The following is a 25,899-nucleotide window of genomic DNA, read 5'->3' as shown; positions in this document are numbered from 1 at the left end:
AAAAATACCCTTCAGAAAAAAAGAATACAGATTAATTCCACTGACAGGAAAATTGAAAAGCAAACCAACGTTTATTTACTATACAAAATGAATAAATAAACGTTACATTAATTTAAATATGCCAGACCTGAGTTTAGAGCTGCATATCACCTTTATTTTTCTTCATTTTTATCTCACAATGCCAACACAGCACAATCAATACAACAAACCCATAAAATAAATCATTACACACAAAAACTGTAGAAAATGTTGCCCTTCAGACACTTTTAGCAAACACCATCCATACTGCAAAGGCAAATGTTGAGCTCCTGTTCTCCATAAAATTTTAAAAGAAAGCACCCCTGATGCAAAGCACTGAAGCAGTTAGAAACAATCATTCCCCTTTCAATTCATTCAAGTATCCCTGACGAAGGTTTTAGTGTGTTTTGGTTCAGCTTCCATGTTTCATTTCCAGCTGACTTTAGACATTAAATCAGCCTATTAAACAAACAGGAGAGCCTAAGTTACATTTTTGTGAATCCATTCCCTAAACTAACCCCGTTAATTACATATTCCCAAGTAAGATCCCTCTCATGTGATACTGAACTGGTGATATTAACATATATTTTTTTAGTTTTTTTTTTAATATATATATACAAAATATGACAACATTGGACTTAAAAACAAAAACATGGTCTTTAAATTCTCTAGAGCAAATTCAAAACGTACCAATTCCCCCCTTCGTTAAATAAAGTCGCACTCTAAGACAAAAACACTACATACCAAGGGCTTGGAGGTTCTGATGAAAGCTAAATCACCTAAAATAAATATTTCTAAAATAAAATATTCTAGAACAAATTCATTCCCAGTTTTCCAAGGCCTTAACATGTATTCATTTATTTATTGCACCACAAGATAATATTGCATAGGATGTAAGCTGTTACCAGCTCCTCATTGCCCAGCCATGATACTATTCGTGTAAAAACATTCTTACAAATCTGTGCCGCACACCCTTTTAAACTGGAAAGCAAGTCGGCATCACTTCAACTGTAAAATATGTATTTCTGGGAATCTGTGACATGCGTGCCAAAAGCATTTTTTCATTTTACACGACTAGATATGCAAGTGGGGAAACCACAGATCCACTTGGGTATGAGCTTTAAAAAGACTAGAAAGGAAGCAAACTTGCGCTCCATATAAACAGTTGTGCTTGTTGCCTCCCAGAAGATCCATCTTCAGAGAGATGAAAAGTCGATGACCTTGTCAGAGTCTGTCTAGCAGTCCTGATTCTCGCTGCAAGTGGAAGTCCTCCCAGCCTTGGACAGGAAGAGCTTTCCACTGGGACAGACACAGACCTCATAGAGACCCTGAGTATTTCCAGAAACGCCTCCCTTGCTCAGCGGCAGGCTTGGCATGCGCACCGTCTCAGCATCCAGCACCAGCTGCACAATTAGGAGAACAAGTTGCCATAGCTCAGGATTCATTCTTCAGTCAGTGAAAGGAAATAACACATGGACAAAGGAAAGTAGGATGAAGTAGAGGATTATGTCCAAGCAGTCCTTTTGGGATGTTAGAGTATATACACTGTGATAATTCAACTAAGATAACTTTTATTAATCAATCCAAATTATTAATTAGTTATTCTTCCACTTGAATAAATACATGATATATAATAATAACATACACTATATTGCCAAAAGTATTTGCTCACCTGCCTTGACTCACATATGAGCTTAAGTGACATCCCGTTCCTAATCCATAGGGTTCAATATGACGTCGGTCCACCCTTTGCAGCTAGAACAGCTTCCACTCTTCTGGGAAGGCTGTCCACAAGGTTTAGGAGTGTGTTTATGGGAATTTTTGACCATTCTTCCAGAAGCGCATTTGTGAGGTTGCACACTGATGTTGGACGAGAAGGCCTGGCTCTCAGTCTCCGCTCTAATTCATCCCAAAGGTGTTCTATCGGGTTGAGGTCAGGACTCTGTGCAGGCCAGTCAAGTTCATCCACACCAGACTCTGTCATCCATGTCTTTATGGACCTTGCTTTGTGCACTGGTGCACAGTCATGTTGGAAGAGGAAGGGGCCAGCTCCAAACTGTTCCCACAAAGTTGGGAGCATGGAATTGTCCAAAATGTCTTGGGATGCTGAAGCATTCAGAGTTCCTTTCACTGGAACTAAGGGGCCAAGCCCAGCTCCTGAAAAACAACCCCACCAGTGATGGGACTAACGGCGTTGAAAGTAACGGCGTTACTAACGCCGTTACCTTGTTTTAGTAACGAGTAATCTAACTAATTACTTTGACTGTAACTATAACGCAGTTACCATTGCAGGCACCCCGTTACTGCGCGTTACTTAGGTCGCGCAATGAACCTTTTTTCATGATAGGACTCGTGCGCAGCTGCGTGAAGCTGACACCCCACCCACGTCAAAAAACTCTGCAAATAGACTGAATGGTTAGTGCAACGTTAGTGCAGATTTGTGCAGAAAAAAATATTGTTTGTGCTACTTTTGTTTAAGAGATATTAAAGATTTATTTTAGGTCATCCAGAGGTGCGCGCCTTGTCATGAGAGAGGGGAGGACGAGATTCCGTCTGTCAGTTGAATAGGTGGGTGTTTCTGCTGGCGGGTGTTATAGTACAGCACACACAGAGAGATGGAGAGTGAGGATGACTCCAGCAGCAAAACAGCGTTTTCCACATGGAAATACCGGTGTTACGTAGAGCTGCGTTTCCCCATCACATAACGGTTTCCTCTGCATCTCCACACAGCGCAGGCGGCACGAGTCACCGCGCAAGCGACAGGAAACGCGCATGCTCGCTAAAGGCGCGCAACAGTCGCTCTGTGCTCGCGCCACAGGAGAAGTATGGAGAGCGTGAACGATCAAATGAACCTGACAACAGCCAGAAATGATAGCCTATATGGAGAAAGGGAGAAATCTGGATGGATGGATGGATGGATGGATGGATGGATGGATGGATGGATGGATGGATGGATGGATGGATGGATGGATGGATGGATGGATGGATGGATGGATGGATGGATGGATGGATGGATGGATGGATGGATGGATGCTCTGCCTTCTCAACCTACTGTATTTTTTATTTTAAACATTATTTGATGGCCTTTGTGGCAGGGATGGAGATCCATATTTTATGTCACACACAGAGTATACATCTAGATAGATAGATAGATAGATAGATAGATAGATAGATAGATAGATAGATAGATAGATAGATAGATAGATGTTGCAGTATCTATAACAACCCAAACACACAGGATTTCAGAATTAGACATCCCCAGTTATTAATTTCATATACTCACCAGATCTGAATGTCCTGTTATAAAACTTCACATCGCGTTCCCCCTGATGTCATTTACGTTGAGTTGCAATAAATGCTAAACTGTCTGCAGGTTCTTGTCTTTGTCGTCCGCTCTATTCAGCTGGCTTTGGAAACACACGGCGAGAAGGTGGGGGCTGGGTGGTGAGGTTTACGGGGGCGAGAAACGCAAAAGTAACGCAATAGTTACTTTTACTAGTAACTAGTTACTTTTATTGTGGAGTAACTCAGTTAGTAACTCAGTTACTTTTTGGGAGAAGTAACTAGTAACTATAACTAATTACTTTTTCAAAGTAACGTGCCCAACACTGAACCCCACACCATAATCCCCCCTCCAACAAACTTTACACTTGGCACAATGCAGTCAGACAAGTACCGTTCTCCTGGCAACCGCCAAACCCAGACCCGTCCATCAGATTGCCAGATGGAGAAGCGCGATTCGTCACTCCAGAGAACGCGTCTCCACTGCTCTAGAGTCCAGTGGCGGCGTGCTTTACACCACCGCATCCGACGCTTTGCATTGCACTTGGTGATGTATGGCTTGGATGCAGCTGCTCGACCATGGAAACCCATTCCATGAAGCTCTCTGCGCACTGTTCTTGAGCTAATCTGAAGGCCACATGAAGTTTGGAGGTCTGTAGTGATTGACTCTGCAGAAAGTTGGCGACCTCTTCGCACTATGCGCGTCAGCATCCGCTGACCCCGCTCCGTCAGTTTACGTGGCCTACCACTTCGTGGCTGAGTTGCTGTCGTTCCCAAACACTTCCATTTTCTTATAATACAGCTGACAGTTGACTGTGGAATATTTAGGAGCGAGGAAATTTCACGACTGGATTTGTTGCACAGGTGGCATCCTATCACAGTTCCACGCTGGAATTCACTGAGCTCCTGAGAGCGACCCATTCTTTCACAAATGTTTGTAAAAACAGTCTGCATGCCTAGGTGCTTGAATTTATACACCTGTGGCCATGGAAGTGATTGGAACACCTGATTCCAATAATTTGGATGGGTGAGCAAATACTTTTGGCAATATAGTGTATATAATGAATTGAGGTGTGCTGAATACAGACTTTTTAGATTTCTTTTTTTCTTACAAAATCTGAAAGCCATGTATTCCTTTCCTTCTCATTCCTTTTCCCTAAAACTTAAAATCTTGATTAAATACATTAAATTTTGTAATTTTACATAGGAAAAGGTGGAAAAGCTCAAAGGTTGGTGAAAAAAAGCTCTCTGTGGGGCGTTTCTGCCATGTTTTAGACATAAATGTCCAGTAACCTTAAAAAGCAAAGAGTCTGTCAAGCTGTGCTGGAGCTCCCAGGTGTGGCTAAGTGAGATAATGGAAGCCTAAAGCTGCCAAAAGCTTTAAGCAGCTTCATCTAGGGCAGTGGTTCCCAAAGTGTGGGGCGCGCCCTAGGGGGGGGCGCAATGCCATTGCAGGGGGGGCACGGTAAGCGGTATGGATGAATGAAGAAAAAAAAAGAAAAAAAGAAAAAAAAAAGGGCTTGCTTTGACTGAGCATAATGGACAGTTGTGACACTGCAACCCAGATTTGAGAACATCTACAGCAACAAGCAGGCTCACTACAGCCACTGAAAAGATGGGAGGATTAAAGTAGAAATTTTATTGTAATCCAAAGGGGGGCCCAGAAGAAAATCTTTGGGAACCACTGATCTAGGGGGAGATGAGGAGTAGACAGAAGGGAGTGTAAAGCAGTTTTCTTTACCAGCCCCACACTCGACTCCAGGAGGACGTCCATGTTGGAAGCAGCTTCGATGTTTCCAGCCACAGCTTTGAGATGAACTCCTTTTGGTGCATCCACAGTCACAGAGCGGGTCGGACACTCCAACCTGCAGATAGACACCTGAGGCTTACAAACAGATTGTTTTGTTCTCATGAACCTCACTAATTCAGATATTAAAGATGGGAGCACTGATATGATATCAGATGAGCTCTCTGTTTATTGCAGATTAATTACTTGCAGTGCTCACTTTAGGTCTTTTAATGGTTCTGACTTTAGCAGTGGAACCTCCACAGAATGCTGGAACAGAGCTCCCTCAGGCCCTGAGGAAAACAAACAGATACATGCAATTTATCAGTAGATGTAGAAGTTTGCAAAAGTTATGCTGACAAATGTAAGCAGGACATTTCTATGAATTAAACCTTCGATAAATAGGACGTTACTAATACCTGGCATCATTATCTTCAGATTATAGTGCTGAATGACTACACAACACCAGACTCTTTGGAGCTCTGCTGTGCTTGACTTTAATAAAGGAGAAACGCTCTGCCAGCTCATTTTGCCGCTCTGACCGGAGGCAGAATGAAGCCATCAGCTGCCCCTCTGTTTAATCAGTCATCACAGTGTGAGGTCAGTGGCACACACCAACATTACCACAATAAACTTCAGATATCCAGAATGCGGCTTAGAAATATCTGAAAATAGTTGCCCTCCAGCTCTTTGCTATGTAAAAAGCTGCTGTGTGCTTTGATGATGCAGCTTATTGGTTCAAAGTTCTAATTGTTCACATGATGTGATCTCATTCTTTATGGCACTGATGGATTTAAATTCAGTTGAACTAAGGGCCATCAAAATGCTATTATATGTATAGCTTAACATTTTAAAAGAGGTTTGTCTTTAGAAAACTGTTATATAAATTTTATGAGAAATAAATGGACATTTCTATTTTTTTATCCAGATTTAAAAAGGCAGAGGAACATATTAGCATAGACTCTTGCACCTCATTCGCTGCTTTTAGAATAGAATAAAACTTTATTGATCTCACAACCGAGAAATTCACTGGTGACAATGTCTCTTATAAACAAACAGAAGGTGCACTAAGGAGGGAAAGGTGCATGAAGTATATACAGCGCATCCAGATATATATAGTGGATGGTAAAAAATAAAGAAGTCTTCCTATATAAAATGTTCAGCTGATCCTAATGGGTTTAGTACCACAATAGCGAAGAAGGAAGGTTTATGTGAACACTGTGATTTCATTTAGCAACATGATTCAGAATATGTCACATCAGTCCTTCCTGTAGGAGCTACAAATTCAATTCAGTTCAGTTTATTTCTATAGCGCCACTTCACAACACGTCGTCTCAAGTCACTTTACAGTTCACCAGATCATACAGTCAGATTGATTCAACGTTTTCTATCCAAGGAAAACCAGTTTATTGCATCGATTCATTGACTCGAATGCAATCCCTCACACTAAGCATGCTCTTAGCGACAGTGGAGAGGAAAACCCTCTTTTAACAGGAAGAAACCTCCAGCAGAATCAGACTCACTGTGTGCGGCCATCTGCCGAGGCCGACTGGGGTTCAAGGAGACAGAAGCAGAGATACAAAAAGCAGCTGTAAAAGGCGGCCCCATCAGACGAGCTCAGAGCCAACTCCCAAAATATATTATATAACACTAGTTTCTCCAACCTGAACTGATACCCTTGATGCTCCACTCACCCCTAATATAACACCTAAATCTCAATTATGTCCCACCAGTCCTTCCTGTTTTAAGCGATGGATAGGAATGTCAAGGTCCCAGAGCTAAATGAACTATCAATAGGAAGCATCCTGCTTCCTCTTCCTACTATCCCTGTTTGGACAGCACCCCTTTTTTTGGCGACTGCTGAAACCCTTTCACTTTGGCATAAGCGTCTTTACTAATTTGTTCAATTCTGATTGAGCCTAAATATCTTATGTGCAAGAAATGATATATGGTGTAACTCCTGTTCTGTCTGTAGGGACTAATTATCTATGATGGAACAGGGGCTGCAGTAATTGTAGCCCTTTGCTCCTGTTCCTTCACTTCTCATTGGGTCCATCTTATTCATAGAATCAGCTGATTTTACTTGGATACAAACATTTGTAGCAGTCTGACTCTGTAATCTGATTGAATTATCTCTGTAAAGAGCCTTGAGATGAGATGTGCTGGGAATTGGTGCTGTATAAATAAAATGAATTGAATTGAAATTTGAATAATCTTTTGTAGGAAAGAAAGTCTTTCTGCTGTGTCGATTCCAGACAGCCATATGCTGTTCAGACATTACGCAACAGAAAAGCACAAGGATGATGCTAGTCAAATCAAGGAGCACAGCATTCTGAAAAAGATCTACAGAAAGACGAGTTACAAAAATACAGGTACCGGCTGAAGCCCTCCGTTACACAAACCACAACATAGGAAAGTGGGTAAATTTTTAATGTGTCACACATAATAGTGATGAAGCAATAATATGTTTTTGTTCACCCCCCCTCCCCACCCCCAAAGGTAGTGTAATCTATATTTTTTTATAAGTTCTTCTAAGGTCAAACCTTTGAAATCATCAATAATGACAAACTTTAAATTTTCCAGCAGGGTCCCCAAATTTTTTAATTAAGGAAATAGGCAGGGATGCTATGGAGGTAGATTATAGGACCCATATAATGGCTGTTGCAGGTTCACCTCCCCACCCTGCTAAACTTTGCCTAATGTCTCCCCTTTCTTGAAACCCACTTTCCTGTCTGCACACTTTCAAAAATAACTAAATAAAGGCCATTAGAGCCTAAAACATAACTTTATGTAAATATTTCAGTCCAACAAGGTTCTCAGGTTCCTTTGAAGATAAACACTTACATTTGAACAAACCATCAGACTTGGTAGAATTGAACAAACTCCAAATGTCAAGACAGAAAAGGTTTCTGACTGCCATGCATCTCTAACAGTTGGTAAGCTTGTAAATACTATCTAAAGGTTAACATTGAAATACGATCAACACAAGATGCCATTCTCCAATGCAGTGACCATTGGAGATTCTTTTACCTCGCTCCATCATCCTCACTGTTCCTGAAGCCAGAATAAACCTGAGCCCTCATTAAGGCTTGTTTTTACGACAGAGTATTAGGCTAGAGAGTTTTCATTTATTTTGAGAATAAAGTTGTAATATTATGAGAATAAAGTCATAAAATTATGAGAAAAAAAGTCGTAACATTATGAGAATAAAGTAAGAAAATTACGAGAATAAAGTCCTAATATTAGTAGAATATTGTTGCAATGTTATGAGAATAAAGCCCTAATAATACAAGAATAAATTTGTATTTTATGACAATTCTTCCCTAAAATGAGGAATGTCGAGCATCATGTGAAGCTATATTTTGGCATAGGTTTCACAAATAAGGAAATATTAAGTCTTTCAGCACCCCAGCATCAAATTGGTCAGCATCTCAAAGTGGACTCAGGTTGCTGTTCGGTGGAGCTGGTCGGCTTTCATATGCTGGTCGGAGCTCAAACCTTTCTTTCTGAAACGGGTTGTGGTATGACGACTTCATTCTTGTTATTTTTCAACTTTAGTCTCATAATATTACAAATTTATTCTCGTATTGTTATGACTTTATTCTTGAAATAATAAAAAAATCTCTAGCCTTGCCCTAATGCTCTGTTGTATGTTTTAGTATTGCTCCAATTGTTTTTAAACTTTTGATGATCAGTTTGAATAAACATAAGGGTAGTTATAAATGGTTCCTTAAAAAAATGGTTCAGTTTCATGCATTTTTATAATAAAATGCAAGGTTAAGCTACTAAGGAATATTACATACAAGGATAGTAAATTAACCAAATGTTAACATCTCTCTATCATTTTTACAAATTTCCTCGCTTGTGGCCTGATTTTCAAAGATTCCAAGTAAGGAGCTCTAAAATACATCCAGTCAGTGGTTGTGTTGCAGCTGATCTACAAAGACTGCTGTGCATATGTTAAGATGTGTAAACTGATTTAGTTTCATCCATTAAACTAAGCACGTTGTGTTTACTACAGGCAGTGGGAGAGTGTCTATAAAGAAAGATGAGATTCAAAGCCATGGAGAGGGAGGTTATAATTATAATTTTTTTTTTTAAACAAATAATGAAAATTCTAAATATGTACAGTACACCTGAGTATATTAAATTGCTACAAATAAAAGTAAAAAATAAAGTTAAATATAAAAATACATAAAATACCACAAAACTCTTTTGCATACCTATTTTTGTTCTTGTCTGCTGATTAAGGACAGATTACCTCTGAGTTTTATCTCCATCAGTTTATTTCAAGAGCACCTTGACACGATTTACCACCCCCACCCCCATGTCTTTCCAGGCTTTTTCAATATATATTTTTTTATATACAAAAAACATGCCACAATAATTCTGTTCAATATTTCAAACATGTTTACATGTGCAAAGAATGGCTCTCCATCACCTGGCATTTAACTAATGCCTCATATGTGGCATTTTTTTTTCTTTTTTTTTTTTGCAACAATGACCAAGATCATTTTAGGTGTCAGTTTGAACCACAAAAAACAGAAAAAAACTGCAGCCGAGTTTGTGATTTGGAAAATTGCTTTGCATGTGGTAAATGTTTACATTTGCATATCTTCCACCCATGAACTTGCACAGTTTGGTCATTAGAATATGATCTGCATATTGATGAAGGCAAACACACACAGAAAAAAAAGGTTTGCACATGCTGTCTCCTGAATTACAAATGCTAATTACTTTGCACCTTATTTGATGATCTGCTTTGCGTGTAGAAACATGTTTGCCCGATTTTACGATGCACAAACCGTTGAAGATCAAGGTTCTTGGTGTGTATAAAAACTCTTGAATCTCCTCTAAATATTTGCTCCACAGCTCCAACAAACATCAGTTTTCTCTATTAAGGTTGATGATTTTTTAAACTGTGCATCAGTCTTCTGTGGGGAAAATCAAGGTTCCTTTCTTGGCCCTCTCCTGTTTCCCCTAAATGTATTTCTTTTTTCTTTCAAGGTTATTCTAATGTATAAATCCATTTGCCAAATAAACCCAGTGAAATCCTGAAGTCCAGGTCTAAGTTGAACAAAGGAGCTAAAGCTAAGCTTGTCCTAAAATCTATTTCTGCAAAACAAATGACGAACAAGAAGAAGGCTATATGTATTTTATTTCTTCTCTGTTATTTTACAAAACTATGGATCTTTGGCTTCAACTTTAGGAAAGAAAATTGGAAATATTTTAAGATTTTTAGTAACTTTAGACATTTGCATCAAATTTGACAAACACATAAATTTTGTTGTCTAATGTAACTTTCTCCAAATTTTACAACTTTCTCCAGCTCTTCCTCCGAACCAAAGCAAAATCTATTCCTACTTATTGTGACCTGGAAAATGCCGTCCACACAGACCTTCTTTGCTTACCTTCATAATGCAGCGGTTCGCCTTCTAACAAACCCATCCAGATGTGACTTCCAAGGCTTTCAATGGTTTTACTCTTTTTTTATTCCAATACTTTTTAATACTGAACTATTATCTTATTGTTTCAAATTGGCTTTTAATAAGTCGTAGGGCTTTTGTAAGATGGCATAAATTTTTGTGGAGTTTGTGTTTCTTATATGGTTTTAAGTTAACCTTTTTTTTTTATGTCTGAATTTGGGTTTTTGTTTTATTTCACTGTTGAGCCCCCTTGATCCTTTTTATTAATGTTGTAAAGAACATTATCTGGGGAGTGTTGGCCTAGTGGGTTAGAGCAGTGGGTTTGTGCTCTGAGAAGGTTCCACAGCCTCCACTCTGGGTTCCTTAGCAAAACCGTTAACCCCACACTGCTCCACGGGCGCCACACTATGGCAGCCCACTGCTCCCCAAGGGGATGGGTTAAATGCAGAGTTAATTTTGTTGCTCTGACAATGTAATGACAATAAAACTATTTTAAAAAGCTGGAAAAAAAGCTGATTGATTGAATTTTTTGCAACTCTGCCATTTACCCCAAACCACCATGAAAACTGTTTGCCTTAAAGCTCATGTTGATGTCACATCTGTTGTCGGGTTTATCTTTTTTCTATACTCCTCTTCCTGCCAACAGGTGTGTGCTATATCCAAAAAAGCAGCACGCAAAGGCATCCGCCCACCTTACCTGTGACTCTGAGTTTGTCTGGACCGATCACAGTCTGCTCGCCATCTGAACTGAACAGCATGTTGTCATTGTGGGAGTTGATGAGAACGTTCTGAGTGTGTCCCTGGGCCTCTTTTGGACCTGCAACAATAACAGAAAATACCTGGAGGCGTTTGGCAGCAGTGCATGAATAGAATTTACCTCCTTTCTCTCTTTCAGTATATTTAACCTTTTATGCACAGACAATTTTAGGACATTTTTCAGCTTTTAGAGATGCTGAGATGAAGTCTAGAAGTAGATCAATTCAGCATGTTTAACTCCAAGATGTTAACAGGTAACCTCATTAGTTTCTTACTGAAAGGTACCTCATCACAGGTCAGTCTCTTTGCCCTTCATTACATCTGTGTTCACAGCCTTGTGGTGGTGCAATCTACAGCAGGAGGGTCCCTCGGCGAGATATTTAACCCGGTGTCTGGGTCTACAACTGTGAACCGACACATAATCTTCTCTAACAAGCATTTCGGTTTTATGCTCCCGGAGCTGAGAGCATGCAGGCTATGCGTTTTACGACTTAACGATCAAGGACACATAATGGCATCGTGGAACACAGTAATTAGTTGGGTCATTTGCTGGCCTTTTAATCATGACAAAGCATCCAAACGTGGCCATCGGAGGACTATAAAAGATGTACAAATATGACCCTCCGCGGGCCCCAAGCCCTCCATGGAAGCAGGAACGATCCAGAAGCATGGTCAGACACAGGAACACTGCCTGTAATAGCTTTTAAATGGAAATCTAAGAGATTATGAACTGACAGATGGCCTCCTGTCACTGCTAATGTAGGATGAGGAATCCCTGCAGGATAAGAACACAAGTGACTTTACTATCGCCCTCACACATCATGCAGAAGTGTGGTGTGAGCGCTGGATTGTCTCTGTGTTCTCTTACCCACGGATGTCCTCGCCGTAACATTCCCGTTCTCATCACGGGCGTTGAGGGAAACATCTTCTGATGAATGCACAACCAGGGATGAATCCTAAAGGCAAAGATGACAAACAACAAAAAAAACAACCTTAGAGCCTCTGATGCAAACAATTAAAAGAAATAGACAACTGGGATGCAAATATAGACTGGGAAAGTTGGACTTTGCCCCAAAGATAAACTATTGGAAAACTCTTAAAAAGAGTGCATAAATAAAAAATTATATCCAACTTCCTCTCCACTCACTGTTTTTTGGAACTTTTAAGCTCCTGAACCCCTAAAACATGGACTTAAAGGTATAGGGGAGAATTTTTTTCCGGGTGGATCATCAACATAAGTGGTTCTCGTAATTGTCAATCATTCTGGTGATGTGTTTCTTACACTTTCAGGCATATCTTTGGTGAGCTACGGTTTCAGCCAGTCATTGAAGCTCACCTTTCTCACCGCAGTTCTTTGAAAATGGCCGAGGGCCGTAAGAGAAAACGTGTCTACGAAGTGTATGAGAAGAAGAGGAAGGCCTCAGAAGAGAGAAACAAGACCAGAGTGTTTTTGATGCTGGAGGATTATGTCTCTTGGTGGGCCTGTGCATTTCTTCTCACCCACGACTCTACAGACAAGAGTACGAGATCTACAACTCACTGCAAAAAATCTAAATCTAGATAAGTCATTTTTTTTCTTAAAATAAGTGCATTTGTTCTTGAATTGAGGAGGTAAAAGAGACATTCTGCCAATTGAACAAGACAATTTACACCTAAAATAAGAAAACACAATTGCATTGTCTTATTTCAAGTGCATATTATCTATTTATCTTATTTTAAGAGTAAAATTACTCATTCCATTGGCAAACTATCTCATTTACCTACTCAAATTAAGAGTGAATAAACTTAATTTAGGAAATTTTTACTTATTTCTAGGTCGTTTTTGCAGTGCTCCAACTCCAACTTGAGATTGGACAAAGAGGAGCAAGTGGCTTTGACTTGTTCAGCCAAGCAGTTATGGGATCCGGTCTAACTAAGGACTAAAAAGGATTTAGATTTCCAAATTTTACAGCTGCTAACCTCAAATTAGAAGAGCAATGACAACTATAAGCATTCATTCTCGTAATTCATCTAAAATCATTTGTTTCTTTTTGGACTAAATGATAAGTTTGCAGGATTAAAAAAAACATACTGATTCCTATATACTGACCGCCTGATTATTCTTTAATATATTTATACAGCCATTTGTTAACATATCAAACATTTTACACATTGGCCTGGATTACAGCTATGACACATAAACACGCTCAATTTTTTTTCTAAACTTGCATTTGACTATTTTACAGAAATAGCAGTAAAAGGCATAAAAAAGCAGACAGCAATTTGTATTGGAAGTTTTTTCCTGAAATGTTGACATTAAGCTGCCCTGCATTAAATCACTTTGTTTCCATGTCGCTGCGAGGAAGACACCTTTATAAAAATGATCCAAGTAACAAACTTTTCATCGAAAGACAAAGGACGATGAGGTGAGTCACAGAATCATATTGGATCGCCATATAACACATTAAAGAATGTGCCCAACCATAAATGAGGGATGTATTGTCTCTTTAATGAGAGCCGTGAAATTAAAAAGAGGAAGAAAAAAAAACAGCTTTAAAAAATTGCTGCTATGAGCAAGAAAAGCCATAACATGCAAACAACTGCAGCAAAGTGTTCCCATCTGCTGCTAGGAGGCAGGCCATAAACTACTCCCCACCACAAATATCCCTGAGGTTAATGGGGAGCTGAGCGCTTCGCCATGTGCACTGCGTGGGACTGCCAAATCCAGTTTGTTCTGACATGTTCCCCCCACAAAAAAATAAAAATACAGAACTGCAGTGAGAAATAAGCAGCACACCGTCTACGACTAGACAATATCTGCATTGGTGTCTGCAGATTCTGATGATAACAGCACATGCAATCTGCACACATTTCCAGCTAACACTCTGGTTTAACGTTTGGTAAACAGAATGAAATAATGGGCAGGCTGTCAGGCTCCTAGGCTGAGCAAACAGCAGTTTGACGATTAATTGGAAAGCAGAAGTTGGAGAGGATGGGGTGCAGATAGGGAGAGAGAGACCAGACAACAAGGAGGAATGTGGGAAGAAGACAGAGAAAAAGTGAGTGTTTGTGATGATCTTACTTCTCTGGAGTGAATCTCCTGAGCATAGACCGGGAAAAGAAACTCTGACTCGCCTTCTTCCAGCTTCACTCCATCAGAGTGTACTTCAAGAAGTCCCATCCCTTCCTAAAAGAAATTACTTCATTTAAACACATATACCATCAAATAGACTTAAGCCCAGTTTAAATGTTCATATGTGCTGTCTTTTGTTATGGACTTCCAGCCGGTAACCAAATAGCAATGCTGGGCTCATGGGCAGGCTCTTCAATAAATAGCATGTCTATAAATATATGAGTATGTGTGTGAGCCTGCTTGGTGCATCTCTGTTTGTGCATAAATCCACAGTTGCCATCTGGACTTGAGACAGAAAGCTGAAAGACTGCCTGAAATAGCAGTTCCACTGTCCTCTTTAGACAGCCAAGTACTAACCAATGGGAAGAATAAATCCTCTGCAACGTGCATGCACTGTTAGTGAGCTATGTGAAGGTACTTATGAAGTAGTGGAAGTGATGGTTAATTTGAGCAGTGCCCACCGTGTTGAACCACATCACTCGGAGGATCCAGATGGTGAGGGCGAAGTTGACCACCAGCATCACAATGAGCAGCAGAACAAACAGGTAGAGGCAACGCTTCCTCCAGCCATAGATGCCGATCTTGTAGACATGGTCTGGCATAGTCTGTGGCGAGCTGCTGCCCTGGGTGGTGGTGACATACTGCTCCCGAACCATCTGTTGGAAGAGCACAACTCATTCTGACAGGTACACATGCAAGGGAAATTATAATGTGTTTAATTTAGTTTCTTTTTTGTAAGATTTGCATCCATTAATATTTAATCAATGTTTTTAGTACTTCACCAAACAGAGACCACCTAATGTAATGTAATCTTTGTATAAATCAAGCTGTTCACTGAATGTCTCAGAGGGGTGTTTAAGAGCATGACTGACAAATAGCAAATTGTAGCAGAATGGTCAGGGGAAAAAAACTGTACAGAAGTTTAAAGCAAAGTCAGGTTGTGAAACAACATGTAAGGCTTATAAAGTCCTGCAGAGAACTGTTCAACCTATCGTCTGCAGCTGATAAATTATGGCACCGTTGTAAACCCACCATGGCAGTTCACCTAAACCGAGAACATAATCAGAAGCAGGGGTCACCAACCATTTCAAGGCTGAGGGCTACTTCATGGCTATCGAATCATAGGAAGGGCTACCGATACTGACCTATGAACAAGAGGGGTCAGCGTTCACATAAACTTCATCCAAATTAAACACATTTTTATTGTTAACTTGTTAATTTCTTAAACATTATAATTAAAATCTCTATAAATGCTAAAATGCCCTATATGATTACTACGATGAAATACTCTATAAATGATTAAAAAGAAGAGTCACAGAATAAAATAAAGTTTCAAACATGTGGTCCTTGAGGGCCCCTTGGTGCCTGCGGGCACCACGTTGGCGACCCCTGATCAGAAGAGTAGCAACAGCAAATGCTAACTTCATCAGGAATATATTTGTTCATATGTGCTTTGATTTTTAAGAGAGGAAAAAACTGACTCAAAGAGATCTGTTTAAATCCACATCAAGCTGAACCCAGAACAGGAAAGATGGCGGTAGCAGCCAGAGCTACAGTGGAAATGGTTTAAGATCAACAAACACTGGCATGAATTCAACACTGACATTTACTTTTAACTGGTGCTTGGCAATTAACAATGGCAATTACAATATAATTCTCACTCTACAAAATGCAATCTTCAAATCTCAGAGGTGCTCAAGTTTGGTGACATTACATTTAACAAGGCGAAGACACTGACATTTCTCACACCAGCTCTTTCAGTGGTGGGGTTGTTTTTAAAGTGGATTTGCCAACACAAGGAGGTTAGAGCTTTTTGATGCAACAGTAGTCTTGCAACAATGGACGCTGGACACAAAGCTTTCAAGGTCAAAATGGTAAAAATGTAAAAACTTTCAAATGATATAAATACTTTTGGTTTATAGCTTTATAGTTTTATAGCTTGGTGTATAGCATTTAAACCAAAGCCCTTTATAGTTTGCATTTCACTTATCAGTTTCCAGTCACTTTTTTAAAGCAATGCACAATGCATCTACCCTCCTCATTGTGTACTAGGACATAACAATGAGCTAACAAAGGTCTAAGCCAATATCTGACACAACTTAAAGTTATAGGAATACTTGGAGATTCTGTGATTTCCTTTCATTAAATTATTTAAAAATTGAATTATTATGGTACAAATGCTAAATCCTAGTAGGACCTGGTTTTCCTTTAAGATGAAATGCTGGAAAAGATGAGGATTATACAGAAAAGTAGCTGAGAGACATGTGATAACTGGTGGAGGTGTTCGGCTATTGGTTATTTATTTCTCTGAATGCACTTTGACTTTTTTGGAAAGAGGAAAGAAGTAAAAGAAAGAAACTCATTCAAAGTTTGCATTTTATCATAAGTCATGGGGCAAACACGTGACCAGACACAGCAAATATGGAAGAATGTGCTCTAGACCAACAGTGATTGATTTTGCCTTCATGTTTAGTGCATTCTCCCCTTCCTCCTTTGTCAACATTATTTTCTCTAACCTACGTTTTCATGAAAAAAAAGCTTGCATCCACTGTGTCCATTCATTCTCAGCCACACCTAATCCCTCCCTGTCTTTTTTGCGCACTTTACTTGTTTGGCCGCTCTAGTTCCATTCAAGTTGCCAAAAATGCGGCATTCGTTGCACTGGAATCATAACCTTCACCTTCTGCCCTCTACAAGCAAATCATTCCCTTCGTTCCTTAAGTCTTCCCAGAAATCTAACACTTCACATTGAATACACCATCACCACAGTGAAACACGGCAGTGTCAGAATAATGCTGTGGGACTGATTTTCCTGATCATGGGACAGGAAGCTGGTCTATTTAATGAAAGGGAGATGCTGGTAAATGGTAAAGTTTTAAGCTCCAATAAAAGTTCCTATTTTACAGCATGTTGAACTGTTTTGAATAGAAAACAAGCAAAAAAACCAAGTTCAAGCTGGCGAAGACACAAAAACACGGCTGGATCTCCTGAAAAACAGAACTTAACCAAATCTCTTTTAACACATCAAATCACTTTAAAAAGTAATTCAACATATACGAACTAAATACACGTGATCTACAGTAATGGAATAGTTAATCTTAAAAGCCTGAAAAAATTCAGAATTTAATAAAACTCATTTAAATTAATTACCACGTCTATTTAATAGCCTGTCTTCTTCTACCCTTCATCCCAATGTATTAATTTTGTTGTTTTCAGGTGATGTGATTTCTGTCATTCAAACAGGCATAGAAATGTAGAAAAAGACAAGCTGGTTGATTTATGTTTTTAATATTGAGCAAAAACCTCATGAGGTTGAATATTTGCCAGAGCTTGACAGAATGTCTGCCAGATGTAGTGGATTTTTGGCTTATCTGCTGAAATTTCAAAACAATAAAATCAATTTATAGGAACTACTAAAATATACAGTAGCCCAACATATAATATAAAGTAAAACAATAAATCTTAGTTTATATCACGAGACAGTTGATTTTCCGTTGCTATTCTGAACAGTCTGATGGCTCATTATAAAAACTGAACAAATCTGAGGAGATTCCAGTCATAAGAAGAAAACAATTATTTAAGTCCTTAAGTTTGAACATTTCAATCAAAAGCAATCAGAAATAATCATGGTAAAAAAAATTATAATAATAAATCATTGAGTTTCAATTAACAGACTTTTTTAAGAGCTGGTATAAAATCTTTCACATGACAGGAACAATATCTTTGTGCGGTTCTTTCCAGCTTTTTCCAAGTGATTTTGGACTGATTCATGTTTTAGCACAGAGCAGGTGCCTCATATAAAGAGGCTATTGTTGACAGCCGTCTAGATTTCAATCCCACCTGTGGAACATTTGCTTCTTGAAAAAAAAAAATAGTTTAGGTCCCCCTTTGTCTGCAGCATTACAATAATTACATATTTTTCAACTAAATGTCAAAAAATATATTTTTATTATAAACTGATTTTTTTTTCAAATATCAGTTTATTTTCATTAAAAGAACGATCTATACATATTTCATATCATTTAGTCTGATAATTATTAACAAGAAAACTTCAGAAATTACAATAATCAATAGCGCAGGCATTAAAAAAAACATTCTCTGTATGATACCGAGAAATTGTAGACATTCTTAGAGACACTGACACAGAAATCTGAGTTTTCAGACATTTATGAAGTTCATCATAATAGCTTCAACTAAACCAAAGCGCAGAAAACCTGAAACTACAACTATATAGGAAAGCAGACCCTTGCCAAGCAGCAACTTCTGCCACGCATTATGATTTACATCTGTAGCTAAAACTCCCACATGATCTGGATCATTACCAAATTGAAATGATTTGTGATGAGGCACACAATGGTAAAAGAAAATTCATAAAATCCCTACATACGGTTTCAGATGTTCCTGCTAAAAAACCAACAATGTTCCCTTTTCTTCTGTTTTTGTCTTCAGTAAAATACCTCAAGACTTTTTGAGTCCAATGCTGAGGCTGTCAACAGTCACTGCTGCCACCCTCTGGTTTAGTGGGGAACTGTTTGTTCTGCCAAATATCTCACAACTCCTGTATCCAGATTATGATTTGGATCATCACCAAAATTCACTGGATTGTTCCTTGGAATGAGGGACACCTCTGATGAATACTTAATTAATTAAAATCTGTACACAGACAAACAGACACACACAAACTCCCCTGAAAACATTACCTAATCGTTGGAGGTAAAAGTTTATTTAAAGAAAAACAATATATAGAAAACACATAAGAACAATAAAAGATTAGATACATAAAACCAATTAAAACAAATCGGGTCAAAATAGGTCTAACTAATGTCAATGAAGCTGAGAGAGGTCAGACAAATGCCTAAAAACAAAAAAGGAATTTTAAAATGAACTCTAAAATAGACAAGCATCCAGTAATGGCATAGATGGCTGCAAGAATTGACTCAGAATAAGCAAAGATTCAGTTACAAATTTAGGGAGGTATTATAATCAAACATATCCTAAAATTTTGCAATTTGTGGTCATTTTTGCAATGGACTAGTGACCTGTCCAGGGTGTACCCTGCCTCTCACCCTTAGATAGCTGGAGATACAGTAGGCACCATCACCCTGCGTAACCCAGCTTGGGATAAGCATGACGGAAAATGCATGGATGGATGGTGGCCAATTTATTTGTGGCCTATCAAAGCGGTGGCCTTGGTACATGGTACACTTTAGAACTTGAATCTAGATAAAAGCATTTATATAAAGAATTAAAGCAGATTATTTTATGAAATGTCGAAATAGTCAAACCTTCCATTTCATAATAGGTTTGACTATTTCAAGTGAGCATGGCTAGCTCACTAGTATAATTAAGGTTAGATGATCAGGAAAAGATTATGTGCAGCACATCTAAATGTCAGAAAGAGCAAGATGGAAAAGAAAAATAAATCATGCAAAATTACTGTAAGAAGTTTTAATCATCACACTAATTATGTTTTTTTTTCTTCATTATATAATCGATCATTATGCCACATTCTTAAAGCTACAATGTATAACTTTTAGCAACATCTAATGGTCAGACTGTAGACCTGCAGCAACATGAACTGTTCCCCCCAATGCCTCTCCCCTCCAACAATATACTATCATCGTACAAAATGGTTTGTATGACATTAATTACTTATCTTGTCAAGTGATGATGAGGTTTGTTATTATAGTTCATTTAATAAGTAGTACTATATTACTCAGATAAGATACAAGTCTAATATAAGCCCAGGGAATATACCTGTTATTTGTTCCACATCATTGTCAATTTTAATGAGCTGTTTAGCATAGTCATATAACCAAATTGAGTAATTGTAGTTGTTTAGTTTGATAGTAAGACTGATTAGAAGCATATATATATATATATATATAGATATATATATATATATCTATATATATATATATATATATATAGATATATAGTTTACAGAGTTCAAGTCTTGATAGTGACAAGGGGCTTATTGGACGAAGAAGAGAATACCCACAGTCAGTAGTTTGTCAGCTCTGTGCTGCCATAGCACATAGATGTCTGCTTCCATAAAAGAGAGACCCGCTACTATGCAATTATAAATAGCTATTTCTAACATGCTGAAGACATGAAGATCTAGACTTTCTGTTTGCAGATTATTATATATAATGTATGTATAATATATTATATTTCTGTCAGTAAATCCCTGTAATTATTACACACTGCAGCTTTAATTCTTGAGTCTCTTGAGTTAAAATCAGTTTAAAAACACACTGTCAGTACCGTAATCTCAAAATAAATATAACTTTAAAACATAGAGATCTCATTTTGTTATGTAGAGTATGTAGTAGAGAAAAAAACAAAACTAGATGCAATAATGGTAAAGAATGTTAAACAGGAAAATATAGTTAATAATCTCACAGAAGAAGCAGTTTCTCAGATTGGCTATAGCAGCTTGAGGCTGGCAAATAATTTATATATAAACTGTGCAAACCAGCTGCATCCTTCTGTATGTTTGGACAGTTAATGCATCAGACATTTGGTTGAAAGTGTTAGTGAGGAAGAGTTTTTTAATGAATCTACAGCCCTCTAATTCAAGTTTACACACAAAAGAAAAACATGCATTAGAGAGATTGATGAATGTGAGAATCTGTTAAGAAAACGGCATTATCTTTCTTGTGGTTGTGGTCTCGGTTTATTGAATACAGTAATTTTGGTAAATTTTTATCTTTGACACAGAGTTTCCATTACTGCAGAATTTGGGCACACAATGTTTATTTCCAATATATTTTCCAGCCTTTCAGCTTGGCTTTATAAATGCACCGCGCCTAATGACACATCTACATAATGCTGTACTCAAACAGTGTGCAGTCCGTGATTCATGAGCCTGGAGCTCATGCACTGTGGCTTTGCATAAGTGGCGCCAACAGAGAACTTTACACAATTTCCAGCATGTTTTTAAAAAAAAGGGGGGGGTGGGGGAACCTTAATGCAGAACGGAAGCAGCAGTTATTATGTGTTGGTCATTATGTGAAGGATTGCCATAGCACAGAGCCAAGAAAAAGTATTGGTACCCCTTTAAGTTTTGACATTAACTTTTACAACCAAAAACCTTAATGTCCCATTAGGATTTTAAAGGAAAGAACATGAGTGTGAAATGGAAGGTCAATGATCCATGGTTTTAACATTGCTAAACGAACAGCGGTATGAGGACAAAGGAACAGCCTAATCCCTTACTCAGAGAGGAGACGATTATGAACCAACTGCAAATCTACGCAAGACCTGGCTGTCCTCCTTAATTGGCAGACCAGACAAGGAGAGCATAAAATCAGGGAAGCGACTGAGAGTAACTCTGGCTACACTACTTTCTATTAATCCATCAGAAAAATAAGCCCACTGAGAAACTGAAGAGTTTTGTTTTTAAGTAAGACACATGGAAGAATAAAAGGCAGATGAATACACCACAGAAAATCATAGGGAGGTTTAAGTTGCAACACAAGACTTGTTCTCTGTGCTCAGGTCACATGAGGATAGATCAGGCTTGAACTGCAGACCTTCTGAGCAAGAAGCTGGTCGGCACATTAGGAGCATCTGATGCACAGACAACAAGGACTTCCAGGGGATTTAAATAAGACAAGGCAAGTGTGTGTTCAAGGGGCCAAAGAGGCTAAAGGGGAGTTGTGTCGGTTTTAATTGATGGATCTGTAATAATTAACCAAAAAATAGCAGCAGAGAACATTTCTGTCACTGAAGAAAACATGTAGAGGGAAACACTCTCAGCTTTGTAGGTAAGAAACACCCAGAAAAGGCAGAATATAAAGACAAAAGATGTTCTTCAGGGCTGTTGTTTCCACGTTTGTAGGAAAACTGAACAAAGATGTTTCATCTCAGCTGCCTTTTCTGAACACATGCGCTGATTTACATACAGGACAGATGTTGGATCGTACTGCAACCGCTAAGGTGTTCTCCATCATGTTAAAACCGACACTTTTCCAACCAAAAAGTAATTCTTCTCCGACAGGAACAGATGCTCAGCCGAAAACATCGTCTTTCTGTGGGCCCCATGGGCCAACGCTGATACAGGTTGATGTTGAATTAACATGCAGTGGCAGACAGTACAAACGGTCTAAAATAAGTTTCTGCAAATAATGAAGGTAAACATCTTTTTCCAGCTGCACAGTGAGCGTTGACAGATAAAAGCAAAGGAGCTGGCTCCCAGCTCTCTGAGGGCCAGCTTGTATCTCTCTGCCTGCAGTGAACACTGGGAGAGGGCGCGTTAAAAGGCATAAAAGGCTGAAAGTGTTTCTATGACCAAATCTGCATCTCCACAGGACCTGTCACATGCCCTGCAAGCCCAGCAGTGATGAATAGCCCCTCTTTCACAAACTAATAAATGAATGTTGCCTGCAAATAGGAGGAAAAAAATGACTGAGATAACTTCACGGGGGAGTGGGGCGGGTGGAGGCAAGCAAGGTTCTTGATAAGGAATAAGTTATGTGGAAATGCTCATTTTTCTGGCATGTATCTCACCTCGATTATATTTTTAATCAGATCTGTTTGAATGATTCAGGTTTAGAGGGTGAATCCCAGCAAGGCTGCAGGGAAAACAGAGTTTGCTCATCATCTGCTGATTTTCTGAACATGGATCGATTCAAGTTTAAATGCTCGCCATTTCAAGGGATCTCCACTGAGGCTTGAAGGAGGAAGAGAGCTTTCCCAATTAAACTCATTCCAATATCCCTGTGCTACATCTATTAACACTGCTGGGCTTTGTGTGCTCACACCTTGATCGGATCAGATTAAGAACTTTGAGGGAATGAGCTCTGGCTTTGTTCATTACAATAGTTAATGAATTTCACCGTAATTCAGTGTAATTACTTTAAATGAACACATTTAAGAGACTTCTCTGTCTTTAGCTGCTGAAAAGGAGAAAGCAACCGTTTTAAGGTTGGATTCTTCTGATGAAACCTTCAGCTCCACTTTCAGTCCTGCCACCAGTCTTTAAACCACAAGCTGATCCCTCCATAGCAACCCAAATAAACACTCCCTGAAGAGCCTCGCTGCCAGGAATGTTCAGTTTGTATGGTATATAAAACAAAATCTGACCATTTTTAAGTTGATCTACTAGTTTTAAACTCAAAAGATAAAAATAAAGCTAAGTCTTCTCGTAGAAAAAAGATAAATCTTACCAAAAAAAGCTCCTTTTTGGATGCCTGAAGCAAACTATGGGTTTAGTACCAGTTTAAATCATTAAATCTAATTAAGGAAATGCAAAGCGAATTAAGCCAACAATGAGTTGGTCAACCAAACTTTGTCTTATACAGTTTATAGATATTGCTATAATCTTTTAAACATATGTTAACCATCTTGGCTTTTACAAGATAACCTTGGTGGGAAATGTGATTTTTCTAACCCTGAGGGATTTTCTCATAAATGTCAATAACAATTAAGTTTATTCCACTTCATGGTTAGAAAACCAGGGGTTATATGTTAAATGATAAGCTCTGTAGCAAGCTGACAACAATTGTGCCTCTTTACTTTTTTACAATAAACCAACATGTTCACTATTATAGTCTACACATGCTGGCGTGTGTTTAAGAGAGAAACTGATGGATATTATTATTCGTTTCTCTGACACATTTATTTTCAATTGTGATTTCATTCATTGGATTTTATTGCCTCAAAACTGATTTATTCTATTATTTCATCTGACTCCTTTGAGATGTCAGCTCAGAGCCCATCAAACTAAAGCAAATCCAACTTCCAGATATCATTCTTTGGAACTACAATGACAGCAGACTAAGGTGGATGATAGAAAATGACTTTAAATTATTAGTTTTTAAAGCAGGTATGGCTATATAATTCAACATTAAATAAATGTACTAATTGAAATATAAGTAGACAGCATCATTTAATGCCAGACTTTTCAGACAGAAAAAATGACCAGGTCCAAATATATAAAATGACAAGGGGGTTAAAACAGTCTGAACCGCTACATTTAAAGATTTTTTTTTTCTCCAAATAAGAAAATGTTAAGTTTCTAAATAAAATAGAAATAGAACTCAATCATTCAAAGCTAACATGCAATTCAAATAGATATCATTTTCTCCTGTTTGTGATTAGGGAAAAACATCATTAACTCAAAAAGCCTCAGCCCTTTTTATTCAAAATGTTCATTTGTGTAATGATTGTTGTAAACATTAGTTTTTTCTTGTTATAAAACCCTTTAAAAGCAGTTATCTAAGACATTGTCTGCAGTGCGTAGAATTGCGTCTCCCATGATGATCTCTGACCTCTGGATAAAAATGAGGACCTGAGCTGATGAAATCACTTCAAGTCCTCATGTCTGGGCTGTGCTTCAGGTTTCCAAATGGAGTAAAACTTGACCTAATCATGCACTAGAGGTTTTGGCTGGCTGGAAACTTGGACATGTGTTTATGAAGGAAAACACAGGCAATCTCTGGGCGGTGGGCTAAAGTTTCACTCTGTGTATATAGTGAGTACCTGGTGTCATGTCTCTATACCCTCCTATGATGCCTTCATTTCTAAAAATAGGACACAAGTGTTGTGAACTATATTTAAAAAGCACCTCAGTCTACAGACTCAGAGGCTGGTCTAATCTAAGCAGTTTAAAACTAAAGCTTTCAAGTCTAATACAAGGTCTTATAGTGCAGTTCTTTAAAAGTTATTTCTGTTTCACTTCTGTTGGCCATGTATGGTAAAACTGCTCACAGCCGACTCCCTAATCACACTTTCCAGATCCCAGGAAACCTATTTGAGGAATGGAAAGTTATTGCAGCGCAACATGTGAAACAGTATGCTGGACAAAAACTTCTAACTTTGCCTCTTAGATTAAAGGTCAGCCCTGTAAGCCCTCTAAAATTAATCTGAAGTGGAGACAAACATGACAAATAAGGCAAAGGAAAAGAATCCCAGCTACTCACGGTTGCGTGTTGAGACACAGCAGTCCTCTTTCCAAAGCAGCAGATCCTGAGCTGCTCCCAGCAGCTTGAGAGGCAGCAATGCTGGAGCTCCTCACACGTCTGTCAGCCGCTCAGCAGCTGCGTCCCATAAATCCAGAGCTGGGAGAAGCATCCAGGCTGATCACCACGAGACGGCGCTCCCACTCTGACTCTGTCCTATTTACATTTAACATTTAAACATCACCAGCAGTGGGGGGCTGAGTGAGAGAGGGAGAGACAGAAATGGAAAGAGGAGGAGAGGGCAGAGCTTCAATTACTCACACATCCACATAGAGCCATCCACCGTGAACAAAGACAGCTGTTTTTCATGCACAGAGTCACTTTCACTGCCCAGCCCTGAGCCTGATGAAGTACCTTCTAATCTGAGACTTCAGTCATGGCTCTCAACATGAAGCTGGACTTTCACATTGCTCCGCTGGGGGGGCAGTCAGTAGGTAAGTTTACTGAATTTACTGAAATGGAAATTCTTTCAGAGCTATTGAATTACATTTGAAGCCCCCACAACTGTATGAAGAACCATCTGAAACTAAATCATCACCCTTATAATGTTAA

General features: G+C 38.7%; 1 protein-coding gene across 2 annotated transcripts; it reads right to left on the bottom strand.

The window, feature by feature from the left end:
- Positions 1-52: 52 nt before the first annotated feature.
- On the bottom strand, positions 53-25,483 carry sgcg (sarcoglycan, gamma). Of its 2 annotated transcripts, none has more exons than XM_038285847.1 (8): positions 25,309-25,478; positions 14,842-15,036; positions 14,330-14,434; positions 12,137-12,224; positions 11,210-11,329; positions 5,307-5,379; positions 5,042-5,165; positions 53-1,421 (listed from the first exon to the last, which is right to left on the bottom strand). In XM_038285847.1, exons 2-8 carry the CDS (start codon positions 15,034-15,036, stop codon positions 1,254-1,256), a joined length of 873 nt encoding a protein of 290 aa, XP_038141775.1. In that variant the 5' UTR covers positions 25,309-25,478; the 3' UTR covers positions 53-1,253. The 2 variants fall into 2 exon arrangements, with proteins under 2 accessions (XP_038141775.1, XP_038141776.1); XM_038285848.1 differs by lacking the exon at positions 53-1,421 and adding an exon at positions 4,548-4,694 and having other exon boundaries at positions 4,990-5,165; positions 25,309-25,483.
- Positions 25,484-25,899: the final 416 nt, after the last annotated feature.

Source organism: Cyprinodon tularosa, unplaced genomic scaffold (assembly GCF_016077235.1).
Source record: "Cyprinodon tularosa strain WSP-4 unplaced genomic scaffold, ASM1607723v1 ctg215, whole genome shotgun sequence".
Taxonomy (NCBI): domain Eukaryota; kingdom Metazoa; phylum Chordata; class Actinopteri; order Cyprinodontiformes; family Cyprinodontidae; genus Cyprinodon; species Cyprinodon tularosa.
Note: the sequence above shows the minus strand (reverse complement) of the source record. Positions and strands in the feature narration are given on the sequence as shown.